At 39.1% G+C, this 25319-nt stretch overlaps 1 protein-coding gene across 5 annotated transcripts in view; it reads right to left on the bottom strand.

Moving 5' to 3' along the window:
* KLHL2 (kelch like family member 2) overlaps positions 1-25319 on the bottom strand; it is a 61571-nt gene that overhangs the window by 19297 nt on the left and 16955 nt on the right. For all 5 annotated transcript variants that reach the window (XM_040601562.1, XM_040601578.1, XM_040601585.1 and 2 more), the window contains one exon: positions 5311-5473. In XM_040601562.1, coding sequence (XP_040457496.1) covers positions 5311-5473 — 163 coding nt within the window. The remainder of the gene's footprint in view (positions 1-5310; positions 5474-25319) is intronic.

Below are 25319 nucleotides of genomic sequence, written 5' to 3'. Positions count from 1 at the left end.
ACAAGAATAGTCTACAGACATGCATGCTTCCAAGTCTAGTCAGAGCACCAGAATCAAGAATGCTGTATCCCACAGTTAAGTACAACACACCAATCCCTGCTTCACAACACGTGGTAAGATTCCCTAACGAAAGTTTCAACATCTCCTCAGCACAATGCTAAAAGCCAAGAAGGTTTGCTGTGTAAAGCTGGTCTTCAAAAGATACTCCCTCCACAGGTAATCCGGTGTTTCCAAGCCCTGTACCAACCTATGCAGGGAGTGCAGGTACACTATTATTCTTTGGTTATAACTATGTCAAGAAATAAGCACTGAGCCAGTGTCATTCTAGTCCAAGCTGGCATACCCCTCCTCATTAAAAGGCTTTACCAACCTATCTTCGGGTGTCCCTGCCCATGGCAGGGGGTTGGAACTAGACAACCTTCAAGGTCACTTCCAACCTAAATCATTCTATGATACCATTAGGACAACTACAAAATGCACCTTATTCTCAGGAAAAATTGTTATTTTTTACACATCCTCTAAGCATGTGTAAGATGCATCCCAGACAAAAACCAGGATGGACTAGCAGCGTTCATGCCACATACTCTTCACACACGAAGGGTGAGAGGCCTCAGCTGTACATAGTCCCTAACAGTGCAAGTGCGACAGGAACCAGAGCAGGACCGCTTGTTGGACCATCATGAGAATAGGCAGCCCCTCAGAAAATCGAATTTCAACAAAAGCTCATTCCAAGTAATCTGTATCAATTGTCCACGATTTTCAGGTCTCTCCATAGGCATCACAGATGTATATAAATGACTCAAATTATAGAAATCTCACGCCCTGCTACAGGAGGACCAACCTCACCATAGGATTATGAAGCTCCTGTTTTAGTAGAAGCAGGATTTTTACTCCCACTGGAAGGAAGTTCCAGAATTTCACTTTTCTAATAACTTCTGATCTACGCTGGCATCCATTTCTTTATGCCATCACTGTCTATTAGCAGAAGTATCACCCTGCCTCTTTTTCCTAAGTATAAAATAGCAAGTGTAACAAAAGAAAGACTGGGAGAAGTCCAAAAAGCATCCAAATGCTTCTCTAGCAGGGAAATATTTTCACTGCTTTTTCAATCTAACAATCCTATTCTGTACTCATTCTAGTTTCTGGAGCCCTAATCCCAAAATGTCTGTTCCTGGGAGTTAGCTGTCTGTGATACAAGGCCTAATTCTGAAAGGGCACAGCCATGTATCTGTGGATCAGACTTTTTTTTTTTTTCAGTTGTTAGAAAGTCTTGACAAAGTACAAAGAGCTATTTGAGATAAAAAAATGGGGGGTGGGGGGTGGGGGTCAGGCAGGGAGAAGCTGTGATAGCTGAGATACAGGCAGTAAGAAGCTTGAAAATATCAAAAACATTGACCTGAACAGGTATAAAACTGTACAAAAGAAAACCAGGGAGTCAGCAGACATCCAGCAACACCAACAATCAGCCCGTTTCAAGGAGAAATGAAGGCCAACCTTTCCTCCCTGGATGCTTTTGCCAGGAATACTGAGCATGCTGGTGCTCAGCCTAGTAGCGTGCAAGTCCCACCTAGGACCAGCAAACAGTTTCCTTCTTTCCACTTGCAGAGTCTCTCTGAGCACAGGAAAGGATGCCTGAACAAAGTGAGCCAGAGAGGGAGCGTTACATGCTGGACACAGTTCCTGAGCTGACCGACACATTTAACCAATATTACACTCAAGGTCTTGCCAGGCTTTTAGATTTTATATTTCTAGAAAGTAATCTACAGAAATAGTAGCTTCAACTACTAAATTGAACAAAGATTATTTAGAAGTAACTGAAGTAGTTTAGAAGTAACTAAGGCACAGTCAGAATAAAAGTTGGAAAAAATAATTTAAAATTCAAAATTAAGCAACAGCTATACCAAAATGTGTTCCCTAAAACTTTAAATATCTAAACATTAATTCTAGTTAATAAAAATATGCCTTGCTTCCTAGCGCATAAAAGGTCATATATCGCTTTTGGGATTTGATATTACTCAAAGAAAAAAAAAAGATTTAATTAAAGCTTTTTGCATAATAGTCTAAACAGAGTTATTACCAAGTCATTCAGTCACATACACATTAGAACTTCTCAAGTAAGATATGCATTACAAAAACTAGTACTTTCAGAAAAAAACTGAATAGCTTTTGATTTTTTTAAAATAGATATCTAAATTATTTGAATACAATTTCACTAGACTAAAACTTCTGAATATAAATGATTTGTATACCTTAGTTTCACACTTAAGACAGCAACCAAGGATTCTGTTGACAGACACCTGATCATATGAGTTTGCTGCATTTCTGGTTTTCCCTTAAACACCCATACTTGATAGAAATACTACAATCTCCTGTAATTGTGTTAAAAAAGAAAAATCTATACTGGAAAACAAATTTTCTAGAAATTAAGGCAACTGAAAGCATTCATCAAAATCCTTTTTTTTTTTATGAGGTCTAAAATTACCCAACGCAATAAAAAGCCTATTATTTGGACTAGACATTTGAATTGAAGCACTTAGTGCTCTATTTTAGGAAAATCTTCAGGTTTAACTCTCTACTAATTGTTAATGATGCTAATTGGCCACTGTACATTTTAGAAAATTTATGAAAAGGAATACAATCATGAAATTTTTCTGCAGCCTTATCAGGACATTTAATTTTTAATTCTCTTCTCAGTATTGCTCTTGCACTAAGCCTGACAGAGTGCTGGGGATTAAGGAAGGCAGCACAGAGAGTGCAATGCAATGAAGTAGCTCACACCCTGATTATACACAGCACATTTATCTCAGGAGTAAGAACAGAATGTGAATTGCCTTAAAATTTAACACACAGATACAGCAAAAATACAGTAGGAGTTGAGCTGGCAGCTTGTGGTATGGGCCAGCAGGACTCCAAGAATAGGATGACAAAAAAAGAAGCATAGACAAGGAAAGTGCTTTCTGGAGAAATCTGACAGAAATGGAAAAAGCTTGATTATGGAGGACAGAGGAGGTTAGTTGCAAGCACAAAAGTAGTAGAGAGAGATTAAATAAAAGGTTCAGGTGAGGGTAATTCTGCTGAACTGGAAAAGCCAAGGATGAGAGGCTGGAATTTGATCCAGGGGAAAAGGAATATTGCAAAAGCAGTAAATTGACCTTTGCCAACAAAGTTATGGCAGAGATAGACTTACATTGCAGCAGAAGGAAAACATGGTGTAGAGCAGACTTGGTAGGGAAGAAAGAAAAGAGGAACACGCAACTGAGTAGGTGAGAGAAAATGGCAGAGGAGAGAAAGTTGTCAAGTTTACAAACCTGAATGACTGGGAGAACACTGAAGTCACCAGTGACAGAGGAAGACAGGGAGAAGGGAAAGATGTTTAGATGGAAAGCAATTCAGTTTTGCTGAACCTGAAGTAGAAATGAAACATCCAAGAGACACTGAAAAGACAGGAAAAGGTCTGTGACTGGCAGGCAGTGCCAGCTGCGTGTAAGAAGGCATACCCGCGCGCTCCCAGCTGCCGGCGCGGCGGCCTCGCCGTTTCCAAACACTTCTGTCCGACTGAACATTCACTGCCAAAGCGCTAATCAAACTATACTACTCCACTGGCTACTAAGTTAAACCCCATACAAGAGGGGGTTTTGTTCACTACAAAAAGCTTCAATTAAAAAGTAATTCTTCAGTGTAACATCTTCAGTCTCCACTCAAACATCAAGACCACAAGGTACTCCACACCCCACCACAGCATGATCGCTACTCGAGCGAATTAAAAGCCTTAGTTTGGTTACAGTGTTATGCTACAAACTTACAAGCTTACACAATGTTTCATTTACTCTTTAGCAATCCACCTTTTGCAAGCTTTTTTGGCATCAAGAGCAGTCAAGGTTTTAATCCTTTATGTTAAAAGTTACCAATTTAGTAACACACTCTGAAACTACACATATATCAGTTTCCAGCAGCAGAAAACAGGTTTGGAAGGAAAAAAAAAGAAAAAAAAAAAAAAAAAGGATTTTAGCCTTCGCAGAACCATAGAAACGTAAGCTAGAAAGAATTTCAAAGCATCTAGTTTTGCACACAGATGTGATTTAGATCAACTTAAATCAAGTTACTCTATTTAGTTTTTTCACAGCTGCCAGTCCATAACATCCACAGACGACTTGCCTGATCTGTGTAACTTTTACAATTAGATTTTTTTCCTTAATATCTGAAACAACATTAAAAATACCTCACAAGTTAAGCTTACTCAGTCATTTTTATGCACAGGAAGATTTGCATTCCTTGTCCTCCTCACCTTTTAGTTTCTTGACTGAAAGGACTCTCTTCTCTCACAGACTTCCTTGGATTCACTTCAGCCTTTGCATCTATCTTAAAGTGCGCTTCAGTATTTTTCCACCTGAGGCCTGACCAGCATGAAGAAAAAGGGAATTGCCTGCCTTGTCCCCCACCATACAACACTACTGTTACTACACCATAGAATCAGAATTGCTTTTTCATTTACAACAGCATACATAATAAAACCCTAATTTTCAAAGATGTCAAGACTTGCCATGAGCCAGTCCTCTTACATATACGAATAACACTATTTAAGATGACCACGACATTGTACTTTTAGCCATAGAATTAAGAACATTTTCCTTCAGGAAAAAAATGAGAAACAACCCAATGGCAAGTGTTCTTTCAAGGAAAGTAAAACTTCATTGGCTGTACAGTGGCTATGCAGTGAGTTAGAAGATGCACCTCTATCTACTTCGTGTCAAGGAAGAAGAGCGAGACTGGTACGCTTTACAGCTCGGAATTTCAAGTCTTGGGCTAGATGAGTAGGATCTTCAGAAGACAAGTTGGTAACACAGTATTTATGGCAAGTTTCTTGCTTCTTTAGCCAGTGCAGTACAGGAGCTACAGATAGCTCCCCTCCATGCCCTTATCTTCTTTCTTCCCCTATGTACTCCCTACAGACTTCTGCTTGTGCCAGAATTTTAATTCTTCTTTCCTGATTTCCACACCTAAGTGATGGTGCAAAATTTTAAACAGAAAGCTAGCTTCTTTCTGAATTACAAATTGCTTGGACCCTGCGTGGCCCTGATAAGCACAATGGGGCAGCATCTTCACAGCCTATTCTAACTATGTTCCAGCCAGGAGACTTTAGTTCTCTTAAAGACATTCATATCAAAAACACTCTTCATCAGAAGATACATGTCTGCAATACCCTGGATAAAATTCAGTTTCCTCTGGTTGGGATTGGGTGGGCATCAAACCCGTATGCGTGTATCCACACAGACAGATACCAAGCTACACGCTATACTAACGGTAACTTGCCTGCATATGTGTTGGCCTTGTTCAAGAGATCTGTGCATGCGTGCATGTCAGCAAAAGCACGGATCCCTAAGCAGTTGATAGGATGAAGCTGGGATTCCAAAAATTCACAGCAAGTCCTTTTCACATCCTGCAGTTGCAAGAGACCAGCTGCTGGGAGCAGTACCTGTAAGAAGCAAGCAGGTGTTAATATCTCAATTCAATTCTGAGCTTACACAAGAGGATTCCCAATATTAATACAGAAAACGAAAGAATCCATTAAAAAATTAAGACTAAAACAGAGAGGACAATTTCAGCGTTATGCAACTGAAGAACTTTAAACCCAACATAAACATGATTTTATCTCCCTGCAAATACCGTTTAAGATTTAAAATAACAAGCAGCACCTCTACGAACACCATGTTCACTGGAAAATCATTCCATAGATTATAATTTCTCACACTTCATGTAAATTCTTCCCAATATTCATTCACAAGTTCCCTTCTTACTGTTCCCAACACTCCATAATTACATCTCGTTTCCACACCTTCAGCATTAGATACTTCTTTAAATCAAAGTTTTCTAGACCATGATAGAATATGTAAATCTTGTTTGCACGCAAGTGCTGGACATTGTACCACTTTTTAGCATCAATAATAAGCATCTTCATGCAATTGATTCCAGCACAGACTCAACTCAGCTTCCAAAGAAGTCTGTGACCTTCTTGGAAGACTGATAATTCAGGCATTTAAAAGCCCGAACATACAAAATATTCTGTAACTCATTAAAAATCTGTATCAGTAAGGAATTAGTCTAAATTACTATCTGTCCTTCAACTTTCACAAAGCAAGCAAAAAGTAAAGAGGAATTTAAAAATCTCTATCATATACACCTTATTTGCTCACTAAAACTTAAACATGAGATTTAGGTGAGCTATAATTGTGCCTTTGAGTGAAATTCCATCCTGCTAGCTACAATTTTTTTTTCACTATATTTTACTTTTCTGTGCCTTTGACAGCTATTTTAATGAGACTTCTATTTTAGAACACTTAAGTGTGAAATTAATGTTAGCTTGCATCTTCAGTGGATGACAAGTAAGATTTTAACACAGATATCTTGCAACTGTTCACTTACATATAGAGAAAACATACACTATAGGGCTGCATCAATAATAAGTAAGCAAAAACCACATTAAAGACAACAGCTGCACAACTTGTGTTAATATTTGCTTTTCATTTAAACAATTACCTGGGCAGAATTAGAGAGAGTCAAACAAGAAGAAAATGGGAAGAATAAAGAGAGCTGGAAGAGCACAGTAAAACGATTTAGAAAACTGTACCATGTACTACATGGAAGCTGCAGAAAATACTTCTAATTTATTGCCCTTTGGAAGAAGCTTTAGTCTTACTGTCTGTAAAATAATTTGCCATCATCTCTGTAAGCGTCCCTCTACTTGGCTTCTAAAGAGCTACTGTTACTGTTTACTCTTTAGACTTTTTTTCTTGAAATAAAGCTAACAAGTATGACCAAACTAAAAGAAAAAGGACTTCAGTTGATACAAACTTGTAAAGCTAACATTTGCTTTATACTTCATTTTTTGGTCCCACTTCTACTATTTATGGCTGTTCCTCTCCCTTAAACTTGCCATATATGAAGCCTGCTTGAAACCCATCTTTCTATTCCTCAAAATATTAATCCCCAATTTGAAGCAGTAATCCACTAAAGCATCTGTTTTACACATACGGCTTTCAATATAGACAGCAAAAAGGAAGGATCATACATTTAACAAGAGTTTGCTTTTAATGCCAACTGTTAATGAAAGAGAAGTGAAGGAAAAACACAAATGTGATTGCAGAGAGACACAGACTGCTGCTAATAACTAACTAAATAAAATAGCTAAACTAGTTTAAATCTCTGAAAGTACCAAATAAGTCGACAAAAATAAGCAGAGAAGATGCGTACGTAATAGGCACAAAGATGATAAAGTCACACAACTGAAAACAAATCTAGTTAGCTTAAAGGTTACTAATGACAAGGTTAAAACAGTACAGTGAACTCATTTTATTTTAGTATGTTTATGAAAATGTAAAAATAATGTTACTAATAAAATTTCTATTACTAGAACTAAAGTATGATTAGTTGTAACAGTGAGTAGGTAATTCATTTGACAGTGAATTCTAGGCTAAGATATGTTCATGAAATTACATACCAAAAACTCAAGGCCAGAAATATAATACAAGTATTTATTTGCACAAGTCATCCGAATGAAGCAAACAAGGATTAATATTTTGAGGAATAGAAAGATGGTTTGCAAGCAGGCTTCATACATGGCAAGTTTAAGGGAGAGGAGCAGCCATAAATAGTAGAAGCGGGACCAAAAAACCTGCTTACAAATTCAGTAATTCAAACACAGTCCTAGGTAATTTTAAGAATGTTATCAGTATAGTTGAGCAAATAACTCCGAGAACAATCCTTGCCTGCTTAAATGGATTCAGTAGAAAAGTGCAAATCATCACCAAAACAGTAAACAAAATCAAAAGGTGCAATTTGAGAATCGTATATGCAGAAAAGAATTTAAGATTTGTACGCCCAGTCACACTGAGCCACTTGCTGGCTCATATGTAGAGTCAAAGCAGTGTTACAAGAACAAGATCACTCTTCATTATGCAATATTTACATCTGTTCTTAGATAATTGTAATTGAGTTTGTAAAGTTGTAGATTTTAATACAGTTTAGTTATCAAACAATAAAACATTTAAATCTAAATCTATTTATGTGTATTCCACTACTAAAAAAGATAGGAGAGGCAAAGTGCATCAAATTTATGCAGTGGGCTTTGGTTCCTAGGCAACACGAGCTGCGGTACCATTCAGCCATTTCCATCTGCACCTATAGAACCCTCAGCCTGGAGCTGCAACAACCTGCATTTAACAACACTGTTTCATCACAGGCAGATTGACGCTGCTGAAGCCAGGGACAAAACCACACAGGAAAAAAAAGACCAGAACAACACAAGCTCCTCACAAACCCATTATAAAAAAAAAAAAAAAAAAAAAAAAAAAAAGAAAAGGACTACGTTACAACTGGACAACTGCAGTACAGATGAAGTTTAACTGCTGCTGGCTAAACGGGTGGGCTATCACTCAGATTTATTTCCAAAAATAGCCAGTAGGGGGTGTCCTAACTTCCCTTAAAGATCAAAAATACTTGAATATGCATATGCCGCTCCGTACTGCAAGAAATACGGGGGGGGGGGGGGGGGGGGGGGGGGGGAACATCTCCAATTGCTTATTCTATGAAAATATATCCTCATCACAGCGGTGGTTGTTTTAATAATAAAAAGCTTGAACAGATTATTATTACAGATGGCAAGTAATAAATTATATATTCTCTTTTTTGTTTCAAAATTGTGGTGATGAATCTTGGAACGACTGCTAGATTTCCTAAAGCGGATAATTTAACCCTTAAAGGTCTGACAGCTGTTCCCTGACTGCACCCTCCTGGCTCTCCTCCCTGCAGTGGCACTCCTGTTCCCACAGCTGCGTGCACCTGCCCTGCCACATCCACCTTCCAGCCACCCAGACAGACAGGACTGTGAGCAGGCACAAGGCTTTATTTTAAAATCCACCTGCAGGTCACCTGCATAGCCAGGAGGGATCCACTTAAGGCCCTCAACTCAGGTCCCCATTTCCACCGGAGTAGATTCAAGCCCTTCAGAGTAACTCGGACCACCAAACTGCACCCCAGGCTGCTGCCTTCTCTTGTGGCCCTTCAGGTACGTGCCAGGCGTACACTGACTGAGCGTACTGACCTTGCCTGCAGCTTTTCTCCCTCTTTTTTTTCCAAACAGCATCATCGTGCCGCTGCTTACCCTTGCAGGGCTGGGCATGCCTCCCGTGACCACGCACACAGTGAGCCCTGGGGCGAGGCGCAGCCAGTGCAGGCAGGTACATCCCCAGCTGCGTGACCCCTCGGGTGCAAGGATTACATTTACAACTGTCTCGGGGAGACACAGCAACCAACACGTCCGTACAGCGGAATAAGGCTCAGGGGAGATGGGCAAGGGTGATGAGCTCACGGAAGAAACATAAGGAATGACGAAGCGGTGCTTAGAAAGCTGAACTTAACACAAGGGGGGAGTGGACGGTAACCTTTATTTTAGGTATACAGCTGTACCACTGAGTCACCAGGCTGCGTAAACAGCCTTCTCTGAGATAATTAGTAGAGTGCAATGTCTTCCCTAGGTAGCCAGAGCAGCAGCAGGAGAGGCACATATGTAGCTCAGCCCAATAAAAAGTATACAAACTGAACACAGCCAACAGAAGGAGCTCTGAAAAGAGCAATGGGCTTGGGCTGGCTTTAGCCCACATCTTTCTTCCTGGTGATCTGGGGATGCCCAACATCCTGACAGTGGGCACAGAGACACCAGTAGTGGGAATCACTTTTGCATGTTGATCCAAATGTACGTTGCAATTACTATACTGTGCTTGAGTTGTGACTTCAGTACGTTGCTGTATCTCTCTGCTAAATCAAAACACAGCCCTATGTAGCACCAATTATTTTCAAATCAGTAAATTTTATATAAAATATTAAACCCTCTATGTGGAATATATAGAAGAAGCTGGCTAAGAGAAGCTGCCCTGGAGTGCCTCCACACCAGAGCTCATCCTACCCAAAGGCTGCCGGATGACCTAATGGGAATCCCTTCACAGTATATTTGCTTCACAAAGTTCGGTGCCACACTCCCTTTCACACAGCCCCTTGCTGCCACAAGCTGGTCCCCCTTTATGCAACACAAGCTTTTACTAACTGTCCTGCTAGTTGAGAATGGAGGAACTAGTCCAACAGAAAGAGCCACACCAAGATGATCAGAGAGCTGGAGCATGTGATATTACAAGGAGAGGCTAAGAACACTGAATTTGTTCCATAAAAGAGAAAACAAAGGGGAGATCTTATTACTGTCCACAGCTACCTAACAGAAGGGTATAAAAGAGTGAGCCAGACTGTTCTTGAAGATGCATAGCAGTGGGACCATAGGCAAGTACGAACACAGGAAAATCTAATTGGAAAAAAGGACTTGTTTTGTTTCTTATTTTAAACCATGAGGGTAGTTAAGCCCTGGAAGAGGTTGCCCCAAGAAGCTACAGAATCACCACACTTGGAGATACTCAAAATTCAGTGGACAGGCCCCTCAACCTGCTTCAACTGGACCTGCTTTTAAAAAGTTAAACGACAAGTAAAATTTAAATTGCTTAATGCTTTCTGCGTGCTGATTCAAATCAATAATTCCGTAATTTTATGTAAATCCATGCTATCACCTTTGCACTCCTCTTTGTACCGATAAGATTCTCCTAGCCAGAATATATTGTGCTACCTGCAGTACAAAGATGTTTAAGGCAATATTTTCATCTCCACTATTTTTAAATTTCTTGGAATTTCTTTAAGATTTCTGGCATGAATTCTTGCCCAGATTCAAATTGATACCCACCAACAATGCTTTAAGATCAGTATAATGCCTATATGAAAATAATGAAAGAACATATTGCAGGTTTTGGAAACAAGATCCCACAGCATAAAAAAACCCCAAGTTTCTCAGAGCACTGAAGGACTTTGCCAGCAAATAAGCCAATAAAAATCAAAGCAATCAAGAGAAATTAATAATGTGCTGTTTAAAACAGAAAAAAATCATTCTTTATCAGAGGGGAAAGAAAACAAATTTGTAACATTAGGCAAGAGGCTAACCTAGGAAAGCAGACGTGTGAGAATCTGAATGCAGTACAATGCAACACAGAAGCACACAGGAGAGGAAGTTACATCCTTGCTAATTGCAGATATTCCACATTTTCAGTTACAACATTAAAATGAAATCAATTTCAGAGAGCAGCAGTTATGTTAATGCCTGTCATAAAACAAATTTTGAGGAAATACAGTGAAATTTAATCTCTGAGGTTTAAATAACCATGTTTAAGCAAACTAGACTCCTTCATTTGCTGTTCATACTATCATGGCATAAGGAAGAAAGAAATTAAAATAACAGTCAAAGATCATCCAAATTATCTTGTTTTTTTTATTCTCATCTACATGCATCTGTGCTGTAATTAAAACTGGTTTGTAACTGAAGTGTAGTCTTAAGGTCTAGTGAAATCATTCAGCACTGCACTGAAATTATGCCATTTGGGAGTATGCATACAAAACCACTAAAATAGATACAAATATTTTAACACTTGCTTCTGTGGAATAAAATGTGGAAGTTCCAACTGTGGAAAATTCAACCCTGCCAGCATTTCTACACAAATAACATGTGCAAATTAAGTGTACTGTTCCAGTGTTAAAATACACAAATAAGATGCTGCACTGGATTTAAAGATGCATGAGCTGTAAGTTTAGAACATGATACCATGTTATCTCATAAAATATACCTTCTGGGTATCTTAACATCCTTGACTTCATAGGCTATTGCACAGTGAAAACTTGGCTGTATAAATGTATCCTTTAGCTTAATGAGACCCATCCAATTAAAAATCAGGTGCAGGTGGCAGTTTTACAGTATCAGAGGAAGGAATCAGGCTGCTAATCAAGATACAATTCTATTCCTTCACATTCCCTTAGTACTAGAGACAAATTGAGCACTACTTCAGTTGAAAAGCAGAAAATAATCATGATAATTTAATATATTGAATGTCTGACACTATCTAAAAAATACTAAGCAGCTCCTGACTTGGAAAGCAACATGACAAATTAAAGTGGAGCGTAAGGAAAAAGTAACTGGTTTACACACCTGCTTTTTAACCAGCATCACAATCTGTGCTCAAGTCCAGTTAGTGACATGCAATTTATAGGAAGCAACTGATTTGCTCCAAAATTGGCTTTGGAAGAGATATCACTTTACAAGATTAGTCTGAATGAATTACTAATCAATTAAAACATTTGGGGTGGGGGTGTGATTTCTTTGTTGTTTTCTTGAAAGGGGTAGGTGTGGGAGGGATTTGGGATGCAGTCAGGGGTTGCTGAAGTGCAGAAACAAGATTCATGACGCAAAGTAACAGAAGGGTCACTTTAATCAAATAATACACTATAATTAATGGTGTCCATCTGATCTACAAGGGGGAACTATGCAGTCTTGTCTGGCTTGAGCGTTCTCCTACTTCTCTACCAGAAGAGTGCCCTAACCACCATGTAACGGCACATTTTGGCACAAACCTCCACACAAAACAGATTGATTTTCCATTCTGATGGTTATTTTTGTTAACTGTCATGAGCTTAGCCTTTCATATCCTCTTCTTCTGTTAAAAGATACTGGAAATAGAAATGAGACATTGTCTCACTTGGAGTGAAACATTCTTGAACCTAAAATAATTTTAGCTAGAATTTTAGCTTTCTCTTTCAGTGAAAAAAATGGTAGACATTTTGATTTGATAGAAATAGAGCTTTTGAATTGAAGTTTGGTCACTGATTTAAGTACATATCCAGTAAGTCATCCAGAAGGAAAGCTCAGAATCCTTTATCATACTGCAATTCAGTGCTTAAAAGATTATACAGCTGCATAAAAATACCTTCACATTTTCCTAGGGGCAAGATAATTTAAACAAGACTAACCAGAGTCTGAACAAAGCCACTTGCTGCTGATACTGTCATTCAGAAACTGGACAATTTATTCTTCAACTTAGCTGAAGTGCCAACCAGTCAAATAATATATGAAGTTCGCTTGCAGCAGGATTAAAAGCAGCTGAAGACATTAAGTAGGCAGGATAACATAACTCACACTATGTGGTCTTCGATCTTCCTGTAAAGGCTGACCCACATAAAGAATCGCTGTATCAGCTGACGCCTTTAGTTAGGTATAGGATATACCTCCAGATTCAGCTGCAGGGTTTACCTGTAACATCTGACACCTTCAGCACCAGACCACCCTCAGTCTCAGACCCTACTGACAGATACACTGCGTTCGGCTATACCAAAGATTATTATGATAGAAAAATTTTAAAAATATTCCCTAAAATTGAAGACATAAAAGGCTATCAAAAAGAATCAAAATGTTCACCTGCTATGTTTCCTAAAGCGTAAAAGACAGCTTTGGGGGGACTGAGAGGGAGGGCATCGAGGAAGGAATTGTTTGTTGGCGGTTTTTTCTACATTGCAGACTGACTGACTTGTAACAAACAAGGCTTGTTCTCCTTGTATAACTGCATATTTTCTGGCAACCTGAAAGAGTGGGAATGAAACACCTTTTGCAGAACCCTAAAGCCTGTGCTGAAGACAAACAGCAGCATAACTGGGATAGTAGATTGTGATCCTCTGCTTTCCCTATTATCCCATTCTCTGGTGCAGAAGATGCATCCGTACTAACGAGTTTTATAGTAACACAAAACCAAGAACTAAGGACAACAGAAACAGCATGAAGTAGAAGTGCTCTGTGTGCATGGTGCTTATCTTCAATACAAAAATTGTGTTAATATTAAAACCTAATGTACAATAAATGGCCCTTCAGTGGAATCAAGACACATTTGATTACTCCAAGCTTTTAGCATTACAGTTATGTTTTAATATTTTATTGAGATAAATTCTCACTTACTCAGGGCCCTACATCAGACCATATCTATATTCTCCTACAAATGTCACAGGGAAATGTCTCCTAAAAAAGACATTAAGTTTAGTGACAAATTTCGTAATCACTTTAATCTAGATGTTGTGCTTATAAATTTCAGGTATGTAGGGACAGAACATCCAAAACAAATGGCATCTCTAGTATCTCATTTGAAAATGTTTTCAGGTGGAGGTTTAATGCATACGTTTCATGATTTAACCAATATCCAGAAAACAAATATTTTCAAGGAAGCCTTTATTCAGCTTCCAGAAATTTCATCGTATGTGTAACAACCCACTGCTGAACCTATTTGCAAGTAGGAGGGATCAAGCATGGAACCTCTTCTTTAAGTGGCTTAATTTACTCATAATAAGTACCTTGAATCTTACAGGGAGGTGGACAGGCACACATGCTTTCATTTGAACAAATGACCTCTGCACTTTAAGTCAGCAAGGGCTGTCTTTCAGGTTTTGCCACAGGTAGCTTTATGGTCATACACAGAAATAAGATACAGGGATGCCTACGGTAAAGGTCATAGCTGAGCCTAAAGTAGCTGCTTTCATCTGACTTGACAGAGGAGTCTCTAACACAGCCTAGCAGCGTGATGATTTTAAAGATCACAGAGTCAAAAAAGTTGCACAAGCTGTTCGGTCTGAGAAGGCAGTTTACATACAGAAGTTCTTATTCATTAATGTCTAGTTAAAGGGCAACCACATCCCAGCTAGGCAGGATGAAGGCACCGCAGTTTAGCATCAGAAAACTTGCGAACTCAGTCCTGATTACTTCTGACCTACCCATTGGTCACTGTAGCTCTGTTTCCCTTTCTTCTTTTTTTAAATAGTCTATTCAAGTCTGTAAACACTTTTGGGCCACACCATACTTATTAGGTGTTACTGTAATACCTCTCATAATGGAATCCCAATCTCATTATGGCACCAGCCCATAGAAGAGTTTAAAATATTTTCCAGGTTAGCCGAGAACTTTACAGTTTTTCAGCTAAATTATGTTCAAATAGTTAAAATCCCTGCCTTCTAAAAAGAAAAGGCAACGCACGCGTCCCTCGTCGACTGCATGAAAAAAAATCTCCGAGTTTCCTTCTGCATGTTCTTCCATTTGCATGTTCTTCCCATCCTAATTTTAGAAGGCAACCACCCTTCCGATGTAGAAGCTGAGCACTTCCAAACAGTTCCAAGACCAACCTCAAGTCATGCCAATCATGAAAACACTGGGATATATCAGACCTAAGCAATAGTCTGTTCACCCCAGGTAGTCTAGCAACATCCAACTTCATCCACTATCAGAGTGCAGGAAACCCCACAGTCCAGAGTAAAATCAGCCACAACGCAGAATGTTTCCTTGAAACGTAAGAACAGTTTGCTCTTGAAACACAAGGTCACATCCTACCTTTTAGAACAGCATTTCTAGTTAAAACAAAATGTCACTTGAAAAAAATTGGCAGTCTCCAGTGCTTCCCAGGCAAATAAAAGTAAACGCTGCAGCATGACAACAGCCTGCTCTTCCATGTTTGAAAGGGACAGTACAAGGTCGTGATGGTGGCTGTGGTTCTGGCTGCTGGGTCGGGGATATGCAGGCTTTTGTAACAGTAGGAGCGGGGTAGAAGATAACGAGGAAGAAATGGCAAAAATTTTGCCCTTCCTAGAACTGTTCTTGTCTAGCTCTGCTGCAACCAGCCAGGGATCTCCTCCACACTCTCAGCCACACTGGAAGTAAGTTTGGCAGCTGGCTCAAGACAGAATCTGTCATGCTCTCCTCCCTTCCCCAATATGTGGTTAAACCCAGTATTTACTGAAATGAAGCTTCACAGCTCTGCTCTGCTTCCATCAGCACCACCTCTTCCTCCGCCTTCCCCCCTTCCAAGGGAAAGGGGAAGAAGAAACTTAGGATGGAGAAAAGCAGACCAGGTGAACCCAACCCAGACCTGGACCTCATATGCTGTCACCTAATTAGGAAGGTAAACCTTATGGGGTGAAAGTACCTGCTTTGAAACACAGTCTACTCTAATGGTAACCCAGCATTCACAAGTAATCATTTCCAGACCAACCAGCACAGCTAGAAGAGCACACTGCTCACCTTCCGCGTCCGGGCAGCTCCTCTCACGCATTTTGCAGCACCGTGCTCTATTTGTTATGCCACCACTCTAAGTGTAATAACAACAACAATACATACACATATGTATGTTTTTGTGTACTCCTCTCTAGGTATCCTAAAGAAAAGCTTATTATCTTTCAGTGTAAGTAAATAACTCACACTTTTACCCTTAAAAAGGGTATGTGGAGTCTTGAAACAGATACTGGAGAAAAAGTAGTCCTTGTTTAGTCATCTCACAGTCAACCTAAAAAGGCCGGAATTCTCTCCTTCTCTTCAGCGATAGCTTTTCCATGCCTTTAGCCGCTTTAAAGCCTTCCCCAAAGCGTGCTATTCCTGTCATATTTTAAACCATCCAGCAGAGTGTTACAGGTGAGAACACATTTATACACTGACATACAGATGCTGCTGTGCCATTTTTACACTCCTTTTTAAAGTCACTATTTCACAATGAGCAGAAGTTTTTCTAAGGTGACTACAGTATGTTATTCTATTCTAGGAAAAGCTGTTAATATAAAACATAGCAATACGTAGGAGTAATTCCATTTTTTCTTTTCATGCATTACTTTACACTTTCCAACATTAAATGCGGCCTGCGATCATGCTAGCCCGACATCTAGCTTAGCTAGAAAGCAGTGAAATTTTCTATTTTTGTCCAGTCTTGGAAAAAAAAATATTAAACCAGTTTATCACCTACATCTTTTGCCATCTACTTTTTAAAATTAAAGAAAATCTGTCCTCCTTTGGAAGCTTGTGACACATTACAACCATTCTGATACAGTGAAAACCAACTATTTATTCCTATTTGCTCCTGTGCTCCCTAGGGATTTTTGATCTATTTATTGCTCCTCATGTGACAATTTAGGAGGGAGTATAACTAACTTGACTTTCAAAAGCCTTTGATATGGTTATTTCTGGACCACTCAAAGAATTACAGAAGGTTTCTAGGAGCTATGCACAACTAATAGAATTCTAAAACATACTGAAAGTTTGAGCATCCCTTATGCTAACTGACACCAACAAAACAAAAAACCCCAACAACTTGATAGTCTCTCTAATGCTCAGGAACACTAGAGACATCGTACCAATTTACTAAAATGTGAGATGAAACTGCAAGGAATAGACAGATAGAGAATACAACATTTTTACACAGTCTCAGCCACCTCACACTAAAAGTTTTGTCTCCATGGGTATGCAAGGATTATTTTTACACATATGTCCATGAATTCCTATTTGCCCAAATGATCTGATACTCTTACTTGCTTTGGCATCTTCATCTTTTGACCCTTTCTCTAATCTGATCCTTGTCTTGTAAGGGGACGCACCTTGCAGGGTCTGTTGGCATAACCCAGCCTCTCCACCTTCATTAGTTTTTGGCACCTTGTTCATGCACGGCTCTGGCAGCCTACCCACTCTCCTAAATCACTCATTAAAGAAACAATATGCAGGAAATGAACAGCTGTTATATTTAGAGCTGCAGTGCTGAGTAAAAGTGTTTTATTCTTTTTATCATTTAAATTAAACATGCCTGTTTAAATCCCCCAGTGACTTCCCATTCACCTCCCACAGTAATGAGAATCACATGCTTCTGAAGTGCGGGATTACAGATCAGTATCTCTTCTATAATGCACTCCTGCCTCAAGCCCACTTCTGTCTCACCCCATCACCTCCTCCATCAGTTTCTGATTCATTCCTTGGCTCCTGCTTAGACCACACTGACACAGCCAAGCACAAGCCTCTTCACCGCCTTTGCCCAAAAGTCTCTCTCCCAAAAAGTGGTTTTTACCGTCCCTCAAACCATCTTCTGAAGGAACAGATTTCGAGACAGGGATAATCTGCGATTCAGTCTGTAAGACTTCAGTCTCCCTCCAGAAGTTCAAGACACTGCTCCCACACACACTGGCACTTGATAGTCCAATACAGTCTTTTACAGCCTCAGGACAATTTAATGCACCCATACCTACTGATCCACATTCTAGATTCACCTTTCTCTCTTGTACTCAGTTCTGTTCCTCCCTCATGTATTTCCCTTTAGCAACTACAAGCTGGTGTACGACAGCTCAGCTTTCCATTCAGGTATTTTTCATTCTTATGAGGCTCATACCCTTCTGCCTACCCAATTTTTTTCATGAACAAAGTTCTGAGATCTCCCATTCAGCAAGATCACAGCAAAAAAAAGATGTTATTAAAAGACTTATTGGCTAGAAAATGCCAGCAAAATGTGAATAAAGCATCACTTGGATGACTGAGAGAAATAGCAGCAAGATAGCTTCTGACAAAAAAAAAGAAAAAAAGAAACCAGAAATGTAAAAATGTGAATACCTCTGGAAAAGAGTAGTTGCCACATCTGTGCAACATCTGCTTCTCCTGGTTCTGATGGTCCTGCCACCATTTTTCTCTGCCTTAACCAAATCTACAGGTGTATAGAAACAGCAGTTGCCTCCTCTACAAACTCCTTTTGCTGCCTACCTTCTGGAACCTCACCATATCACCTATAACCAAGGGGAGGGAATAGTAAAGAATTTTATCTCCAAATGAAGAAGTGTGAATTACATTTATTCAGCTTGGCTTATAACATAATTTGGGAAGGTCTGCTCTAGGTCTAGCACCACAATGCAAAAGAAGGTGTTGGACAGACACGTCCAAGGGACGTTTTAGGTAGATGGCCCAACTCAAGGGCCATCTCAACAGAATCGAGACAGCAGCCGAGTATTTCTGTCTGCACTGATCTGTGTGCCTGGCCGCACACACGTGTGCTGTTCACATGTGATTGTGTATGTCCCTACCAGAAATACGTGATCAGCCTCGCTACCAGCCGAAGCCTGGGGACACGGAGCGGCAGCGACCTTGCTGTTCCCAGGCTATGGCAGTCCGTCAGCCTTACACCTCCCTCACGGCAGGCACACAGCACCATCTCCTCCTGCCACATGCCACCAAGCCAGCCAAAGCAGAAAAGGAAATCCTTTAGTAGGGCATCAAATGCCTATCAGCCAGGGGCGAGGCTTCCAAATACACCTTCAACCAAACCAAAATACCCAGTTTCTTAGTCTTATAATAATAATACTGTACCTCAAAATCCAGACAGTTTCTACTTTGTACATACAGAATAGCTAAAGCCACAAAAGATATGTCTTGGGGGAAAAAAAAAAAAAAAAAGAAGAAAAAAAAAAAAAAGAGTAGAGAAAAATGACTACTATTTAATATGCATTGAAAAACTGACAGAGGGCAAAATACCAATTTTCCCCACAATGTTGTTTGCTTAGTATCTTGGTCAGCAGATCTTTTATGTGAAGCTTACTCATTTAAAGCACAAATTAATGAAGCTTGTATTGGTAATAAAATACGCCTGTAGAAAGATCACATTCTTCTTTTCCCTTCCCTCCTACACTCACTCTCCTGACAGGCAGGCATGTATAAGCAAATGAATGCATAGCAGGATTATTTCACAGGAAAAATTAGATCCTTTACTGTTGCCTGAAATGTCTTACAATGCATAAAAATTCAAAAAGTGTGCCACTGTCTCTCCTCCAGCTAAGCCACATATTAGTTGTGCCCTCACATTATTAAAATCCCCAAAGCTGTTGTCACGAATACCAAAAAAAAAAAAAAAAAATAGGTCAAAAGAGGTAACCAGATGGTTGCTTGAGGCCCAAGTTATAAAATATGTACAAAAGCAAAACACAGTGGTACTCCACTGGTACCCTTTCCACACACAGTCGAACAGTATACTGTAAGGCTGTTTAGTCCAACATTAAATTCTTGCCCAGTAAGACTTAAACATGTTTCTATCAATAGGGTTTGTAACGAAACTCATGTCAGCTTGGATTTAAGTGCCTCTCTGCAGTGTCAGCAAGCCTCTAATATTATTAGAACTGTACTGGCATAAAAGAAGTGAAAGTTTGGATTACCATATAAAGAGTGGTTTCAACACACATCAGGATTAACTGATTTAATTTGGTTTTAATCATGAAGTCATTAGGATGAGCCAGTTTTATAAAACATTTTAACTTGAATGACTTGGAATGCAACTTCAGAATTTGCAAGAACTTGCAGAATGTAGTAGCTATGCCACTGCAGCCATGACGGAGATCAGCAGAAAGATCAAAGACTTGTTTATTTTCAAAGCTCTATAAGACAATCCAATAAAGAACTCCATCTCCCCCTAAAGCTTTAATAATGTCTGTGTCAGGGAAATAAGACTAGGGACCACCAGCAGCTTTTGACACTCAATAGCACTGTTACATAGAACACTTTTTGTAAATAAAAATGCTTTCAAGAATGAGTGGTTTCCTGAAACCTATTAGCAAAGAAAAGAATTAGTTTATGGACATAAAGTTTTAGGTCTCCACGAAGGCTATGTAAAAAGTCATCATAAGCTGAAATATGATGATGGATATATCAAGCTTTCAAGGTTACAAGCTCAAGCCAAGTCCATCACACACCCACTGGTGGAGGACATGGAAGATGAGGAGCCTTAAGAACGGGACAAATATTTTAATTACCTCAGAAACAAGCAGGATTGTAACCTGTCACCTCAGGGTTCAGTAATTATACCTTACTTGTTATATACTGAAGGCAGAGAGGGGCTGTCTTCAAATGTCTTGTAAGAAATATCACATAAAATGTTAAAGGAACACTAAAACTGTCACATCAATTAGAAAGTTGAAAGCATCAGCTGAGATACCCTCTGTCCTTAAGTTCTCTACACATACAGCTGTCTTTAAACATTTCTCCTTCCTCTCTTCTCAAAATGTTCTCACAAGGGCATAAGTGAAGAGAATCACCCGTGATGCTGCGTGGCCCTGCACGCTGGGACACACCTCGCAGTCTTCACACGCCTCACCTGGCTCTTAAGACAGAGGAGAAACATTTTGTACAGGCATTCCGGAATTCTAGCCCTTGTTCTAAGAGCCTGCTCCAATACTTAAAGCAGCAGTTACAGACAACAGTGTTAATTGCTCATTTTTGACAACAGTATTTTATCTAAAAATTAATGCAGCTGACAAATTATTCTGTCACTGCATAACCTGGTTTTACCTGATGAGAAATTAGGTACCTGTACCTCATTTGTAAAAGTCGTATTTTGACAAATTATCCTCTACCTACAGAAACTCACAGAAGAGATTAAATACTCCAGGTATACGGTTTAACACTTGGCCCTTCAGCTAAAACAAATTTTGACACAGATGTACTTGCTGCAGGGACAGGTACGACATGGTGTTTCAGCATGCAAGGCGATTATCAAGTCTCAACAGGTCAAAATGTAAAAACAAAATTTCATTTGTGCCCATCAAAATACAGTGCAAAGACCATTTTTGTTTGAATGGTGCTGGAAAATTATGTAGTATCACAATTTAACATTTCATGGGTTTTAACATTATGTGGAGAGAAAGTCAATTTTTGAGCAGCTATATCAATTGTCATCAGACAAATCTGTCCCAAATGTTAAGCTCACAAGAGATTATTTGTGTCTCAGAATTCAGTATCAGCTTTAAAAAATGACACTATATGAACAGCTTGAAAGACAGCCATCCAGTTTTAATGAAGATTTGGCCTAACAGTCTATCTAAAAAACTGTGCGTTGCAGCAGGATACTTCGCTGAATTTCTGGCAAAGAGTTTAAATTTAAAGTCACAGGAAATACAAATTCACAGATTTCAGCCCTAAAGATGCTGTCAACAATATTTATAATGTAAAGTCAGAGCTCTTTTCAGTTTTAAAAAAAGCATACTGCAGCTATTGACAGAGAAATCAGTGCAATATTGCTCCACTTTTTTAGGGACAGTAGGAGAAACAAACTCATTCACTCAAAAAAATTCTCTAAAAGTAAAAAAGAAAGAAGTATTATATCACTGTTATCTTAAATTGCATTGGTACTGTCTGACCTAACTTCATTCTTCATTAGCAGCATGCAGAATTTAGCAAGAAACCAGCTCAGAGGGACACTCACACAGTCCAATTCTGTCTCCAGCACCAAATATGCAAACGGCCTTGCAGGAAAAGACTTTGGAAGCTAAACCAAGATGAGAAAGTTGTAAGAAGTGGCTGCCCAGCTACTGTGGAGATGCAAGAGGACAGCTATACAAAGAACTGGGAGGGGAAAAACCCTACTGGCTTAAAACATACATCAAGGAACTCAAAATTTTATAATATAACGAAGACTTCAGTGGAACAAAAGGTATTCTCTGAAGAATTATTTTTAAATGCTGTCACCAGGCACTCATGATTAGTAAATAGAGGCAAATACAAGAAGAAAGGCCTTTATCAACAGTCAGCCTGCAAATTTAAGGGATGCTTAATTTAACCTGTGATACAGCAGTAACAGTTTTACTAAGCTACCTGCATCTGCTAGAAGATTGTGACTGCTTCTAGCCAGAAAAATTGCTATCATTACCCATACCGTCATCACCAAACGGCACTGCCTAGCATATAATAGTCTATTTGAAAACCATTCAGTGATTGCTGTTAATTCAGGATAAACTCTTCTGAAGGAGCCCTGCGTTTCAGTAGAGTGCATGACTGGGAAGGTACTAGACCTGTATTAATTATCTGTTGGTCTCTTGGTAATGTGCAAGGTGTTAATTGTGACATGACCAACAGGGCTGTAACTGCCTAGATCCAGCCTACCTAGCACTCCCTCTCTGAAAGATAACTTTCATTTAAGCTGTTTCACTTTCCCTGATTATCAACAAGTCCTTAAAGAAGAAGTGGCTGGAGAAGCACACCTGTAAACGCATGAAGATCAAACCTGTTCCCTCCCTGCCCTTTGATTTTAGGTTCTTAAATCGTAGCATTTTCTCCTGGGCATCTCTTTCATGGGCACTCTCTAGGAGAATAGCCAAGTTCCCATGGAAGCAATTTCAGCATTATTTGGTCTCAAAGCAGATTTAAAATATAGCATTATATATATATTTATATATATATAATGTTATATTTAAACCAGGACCTACTGTATGATAAGATTCAGTGAAAGCTTCACAGCATTCAGTTCAGTTGAATACGTGTTTCTTTCTTTTCTCTCTCCCACCCACTCCCACAGCAGCACGCATACCTCCGGGACACAGAACGCACATCTCTGCTCCAGTGCTGAAACGAACTCTGTCCTCTTACAATGCCCAGCACACAGCTGTAAAGGACAGTCAGTCTTCAGTTCTAAAAAGGAAGAGTCCATCCCATTCAAACATAAAATTTTCTGTGTTCATAAAGCTAACCAAATTACACTGAAAGGTGAGGGACATCTTTTGATCCAATAAGGGAAAGATGTTCTTTAGTGTTCGGAGGTATAAATTTTTGGTAGGCTTTAGAATCTCTTGAAAAACGTTCCAAGTCAGGTATCTAAAATGAAACTAGTTTCAAAATACATGCTTCGTGCTCTTCAAGCAACATCTCAGTGTTGCTAACTCACGTAAAGACTGTTAGCTTAGTCACTAGTTCGTATATATAAAGTACTTTTGAGGATAAAGCTTGACAAGCATCAGAATATTCCCAGGAGTATTTTGACTCTCAGCTCAGATACAAAGACAGTATGGCTCTGAAAATTACGGGAATTTAAGCTATAGTAATTTGATCGTGTAAGTGTTCAAAGACTGTAGCAAATATTAAGTAAAAAGATAAGCCTTATAAACTGGCTTATACTAAGTCATTTCATATTTTCTTCAAGCTAAAAGCACACACAAACAGCTGCTGTTCAGCTGATGTGCAATATTAAGTGGTTAAACTGGTAATTCCATTATCATCCTGAACCCCCTTTTTAATTAAACTCCTCTAAACTGGTGTACCTATCCCTTAGCGGAAAGGGTACTGAAGGAGGGAATCTGAAGCCATCATGAAACACAGACATGAGGAAAAAAACGACTGTGTTACCAAATCTGGTATTACGGTAATACAAGTTTCAGAAGAAACTGGTAGCCCCGAAACAGAGGTCACTTCGCAAGTCCCACTCACATAAAACTGCCTGTGATAAGCAGACCATTTCTAAATGTAATACAACAATTTTTTGTGAATATTCTGATCCGAGTTTATTCCAGTGCTCAGCACAACAACAAATAAGGAATGTTACATGCTGCACAGAATTTTACCTTTTCCTTTAAGTTAGTAGCCAGTAAAGATTAGGCATGGTAAACACAGACCCTATGTTTACATGGGCTTCGTATTACTGATGGCACGTATTTTTACTACATTTTATTGGCACTACTACCTACTCCTTGGTGGTTTGTTGGGGGTTTTTTTGTACTCCTCAAAAGGAACAAGTCTGGATTATTCATTCTGCATTCTATTCTGTGTAACAATCTCTCCAAAAGATATGACATCTTCCTTTCGGACATTTTAAAATGACTTGTATGCACCTTTCTTCTCCGCCCCTGCCCTCCCACCCCCAGACACATGTAAGTTTACAAGGTTTTCAGTAGGCCATTCTTTTCTGTTAACGATGAGTTTTAAAAGATAACTGAACATTTCTCCAAAATGAAAATAATTACAGTTTTAGCATGCGGTTGCACTCTGAAAACAGACTTGCAAATTGACACCCCTTCGTAACAGATATTCCTGGTGTGAAACTGAAATCTTACCTGCTAAACTTATTGAAAGACACTACTATAAACCAGATTTGACTTCTGCTCGTTCTGTTTATTAGGAGTACTATGCAAATAAGCATAAATACTTACAACAACAAATGAGACTAACTGGCATTAAGAGGTACCACAAGTTCCTTCTCCCACTGCATGACGACCATTGTCCTGTTCTCGTTCTCTTGACTGGCATAAAAGAAAGTGATGGCTAGAGTCAATGTCATGTTACTGGGAAAGAGCGTCCACTCAATGACAAAGAAACCCACCCTGTATTTTACTCACAGGGTAATAATTTCACTCTATTCTGTATTAACAAGGCCTCAATAAGACTACTGGGTCTAATTTTGGCCATCGTGTATTGAAAATGTAGATATAGGTGAAATGGAAAGAATTTAGAAGAGCAAGAAGAATGGTAAGATTTAGAAAACTTTGTCTCCAAAGAAAAGTCTATGATGTTCAGTCTAAAGAAAAAAATTAAACTATATGAATGAGAACAGTCTTTCAACATACAAGACTGTTACAGCAAAACCAGTAACGATTTGGTCTACAAGACAGCAGAAGGAAGTACCAGAAATTGGTCTACTACAGACAAAAAAATATTTAAGTGAGATACTATCTTTTTAACTGGAACAGCTATTAAAGCAACTGGAAAAAACTACCTAAGGATTAGTATAAAGTTACCACTGTTAGCTTAAATGTGCTCTGCCAAGCTAGATACATTCAGCCAGTGTTTCACTTTACAGAGTTAAAAAGCAATTATCTTTTATGGTATTCCC

This window comes from Falco naumanni, chromosome 1 (assembly GCF_017639655.2).
Source record: "Falco naumanni isolate bFalNau1 chromosome 1, bFalNau1.pat, whole genome shotgun sequence".
In the NCBI taxonomy this organism is placed as follows: domain Eukaryota; kingdom Metazoa; phylum Chordata; class Aves; order Falconiformes; family Falconidae; genus Falco; species Falco naumanni.
Note: the sequence above shows the minus strand (reverse complement) of the source record. Positions and strands in the feature narration are given on the sequence as shown.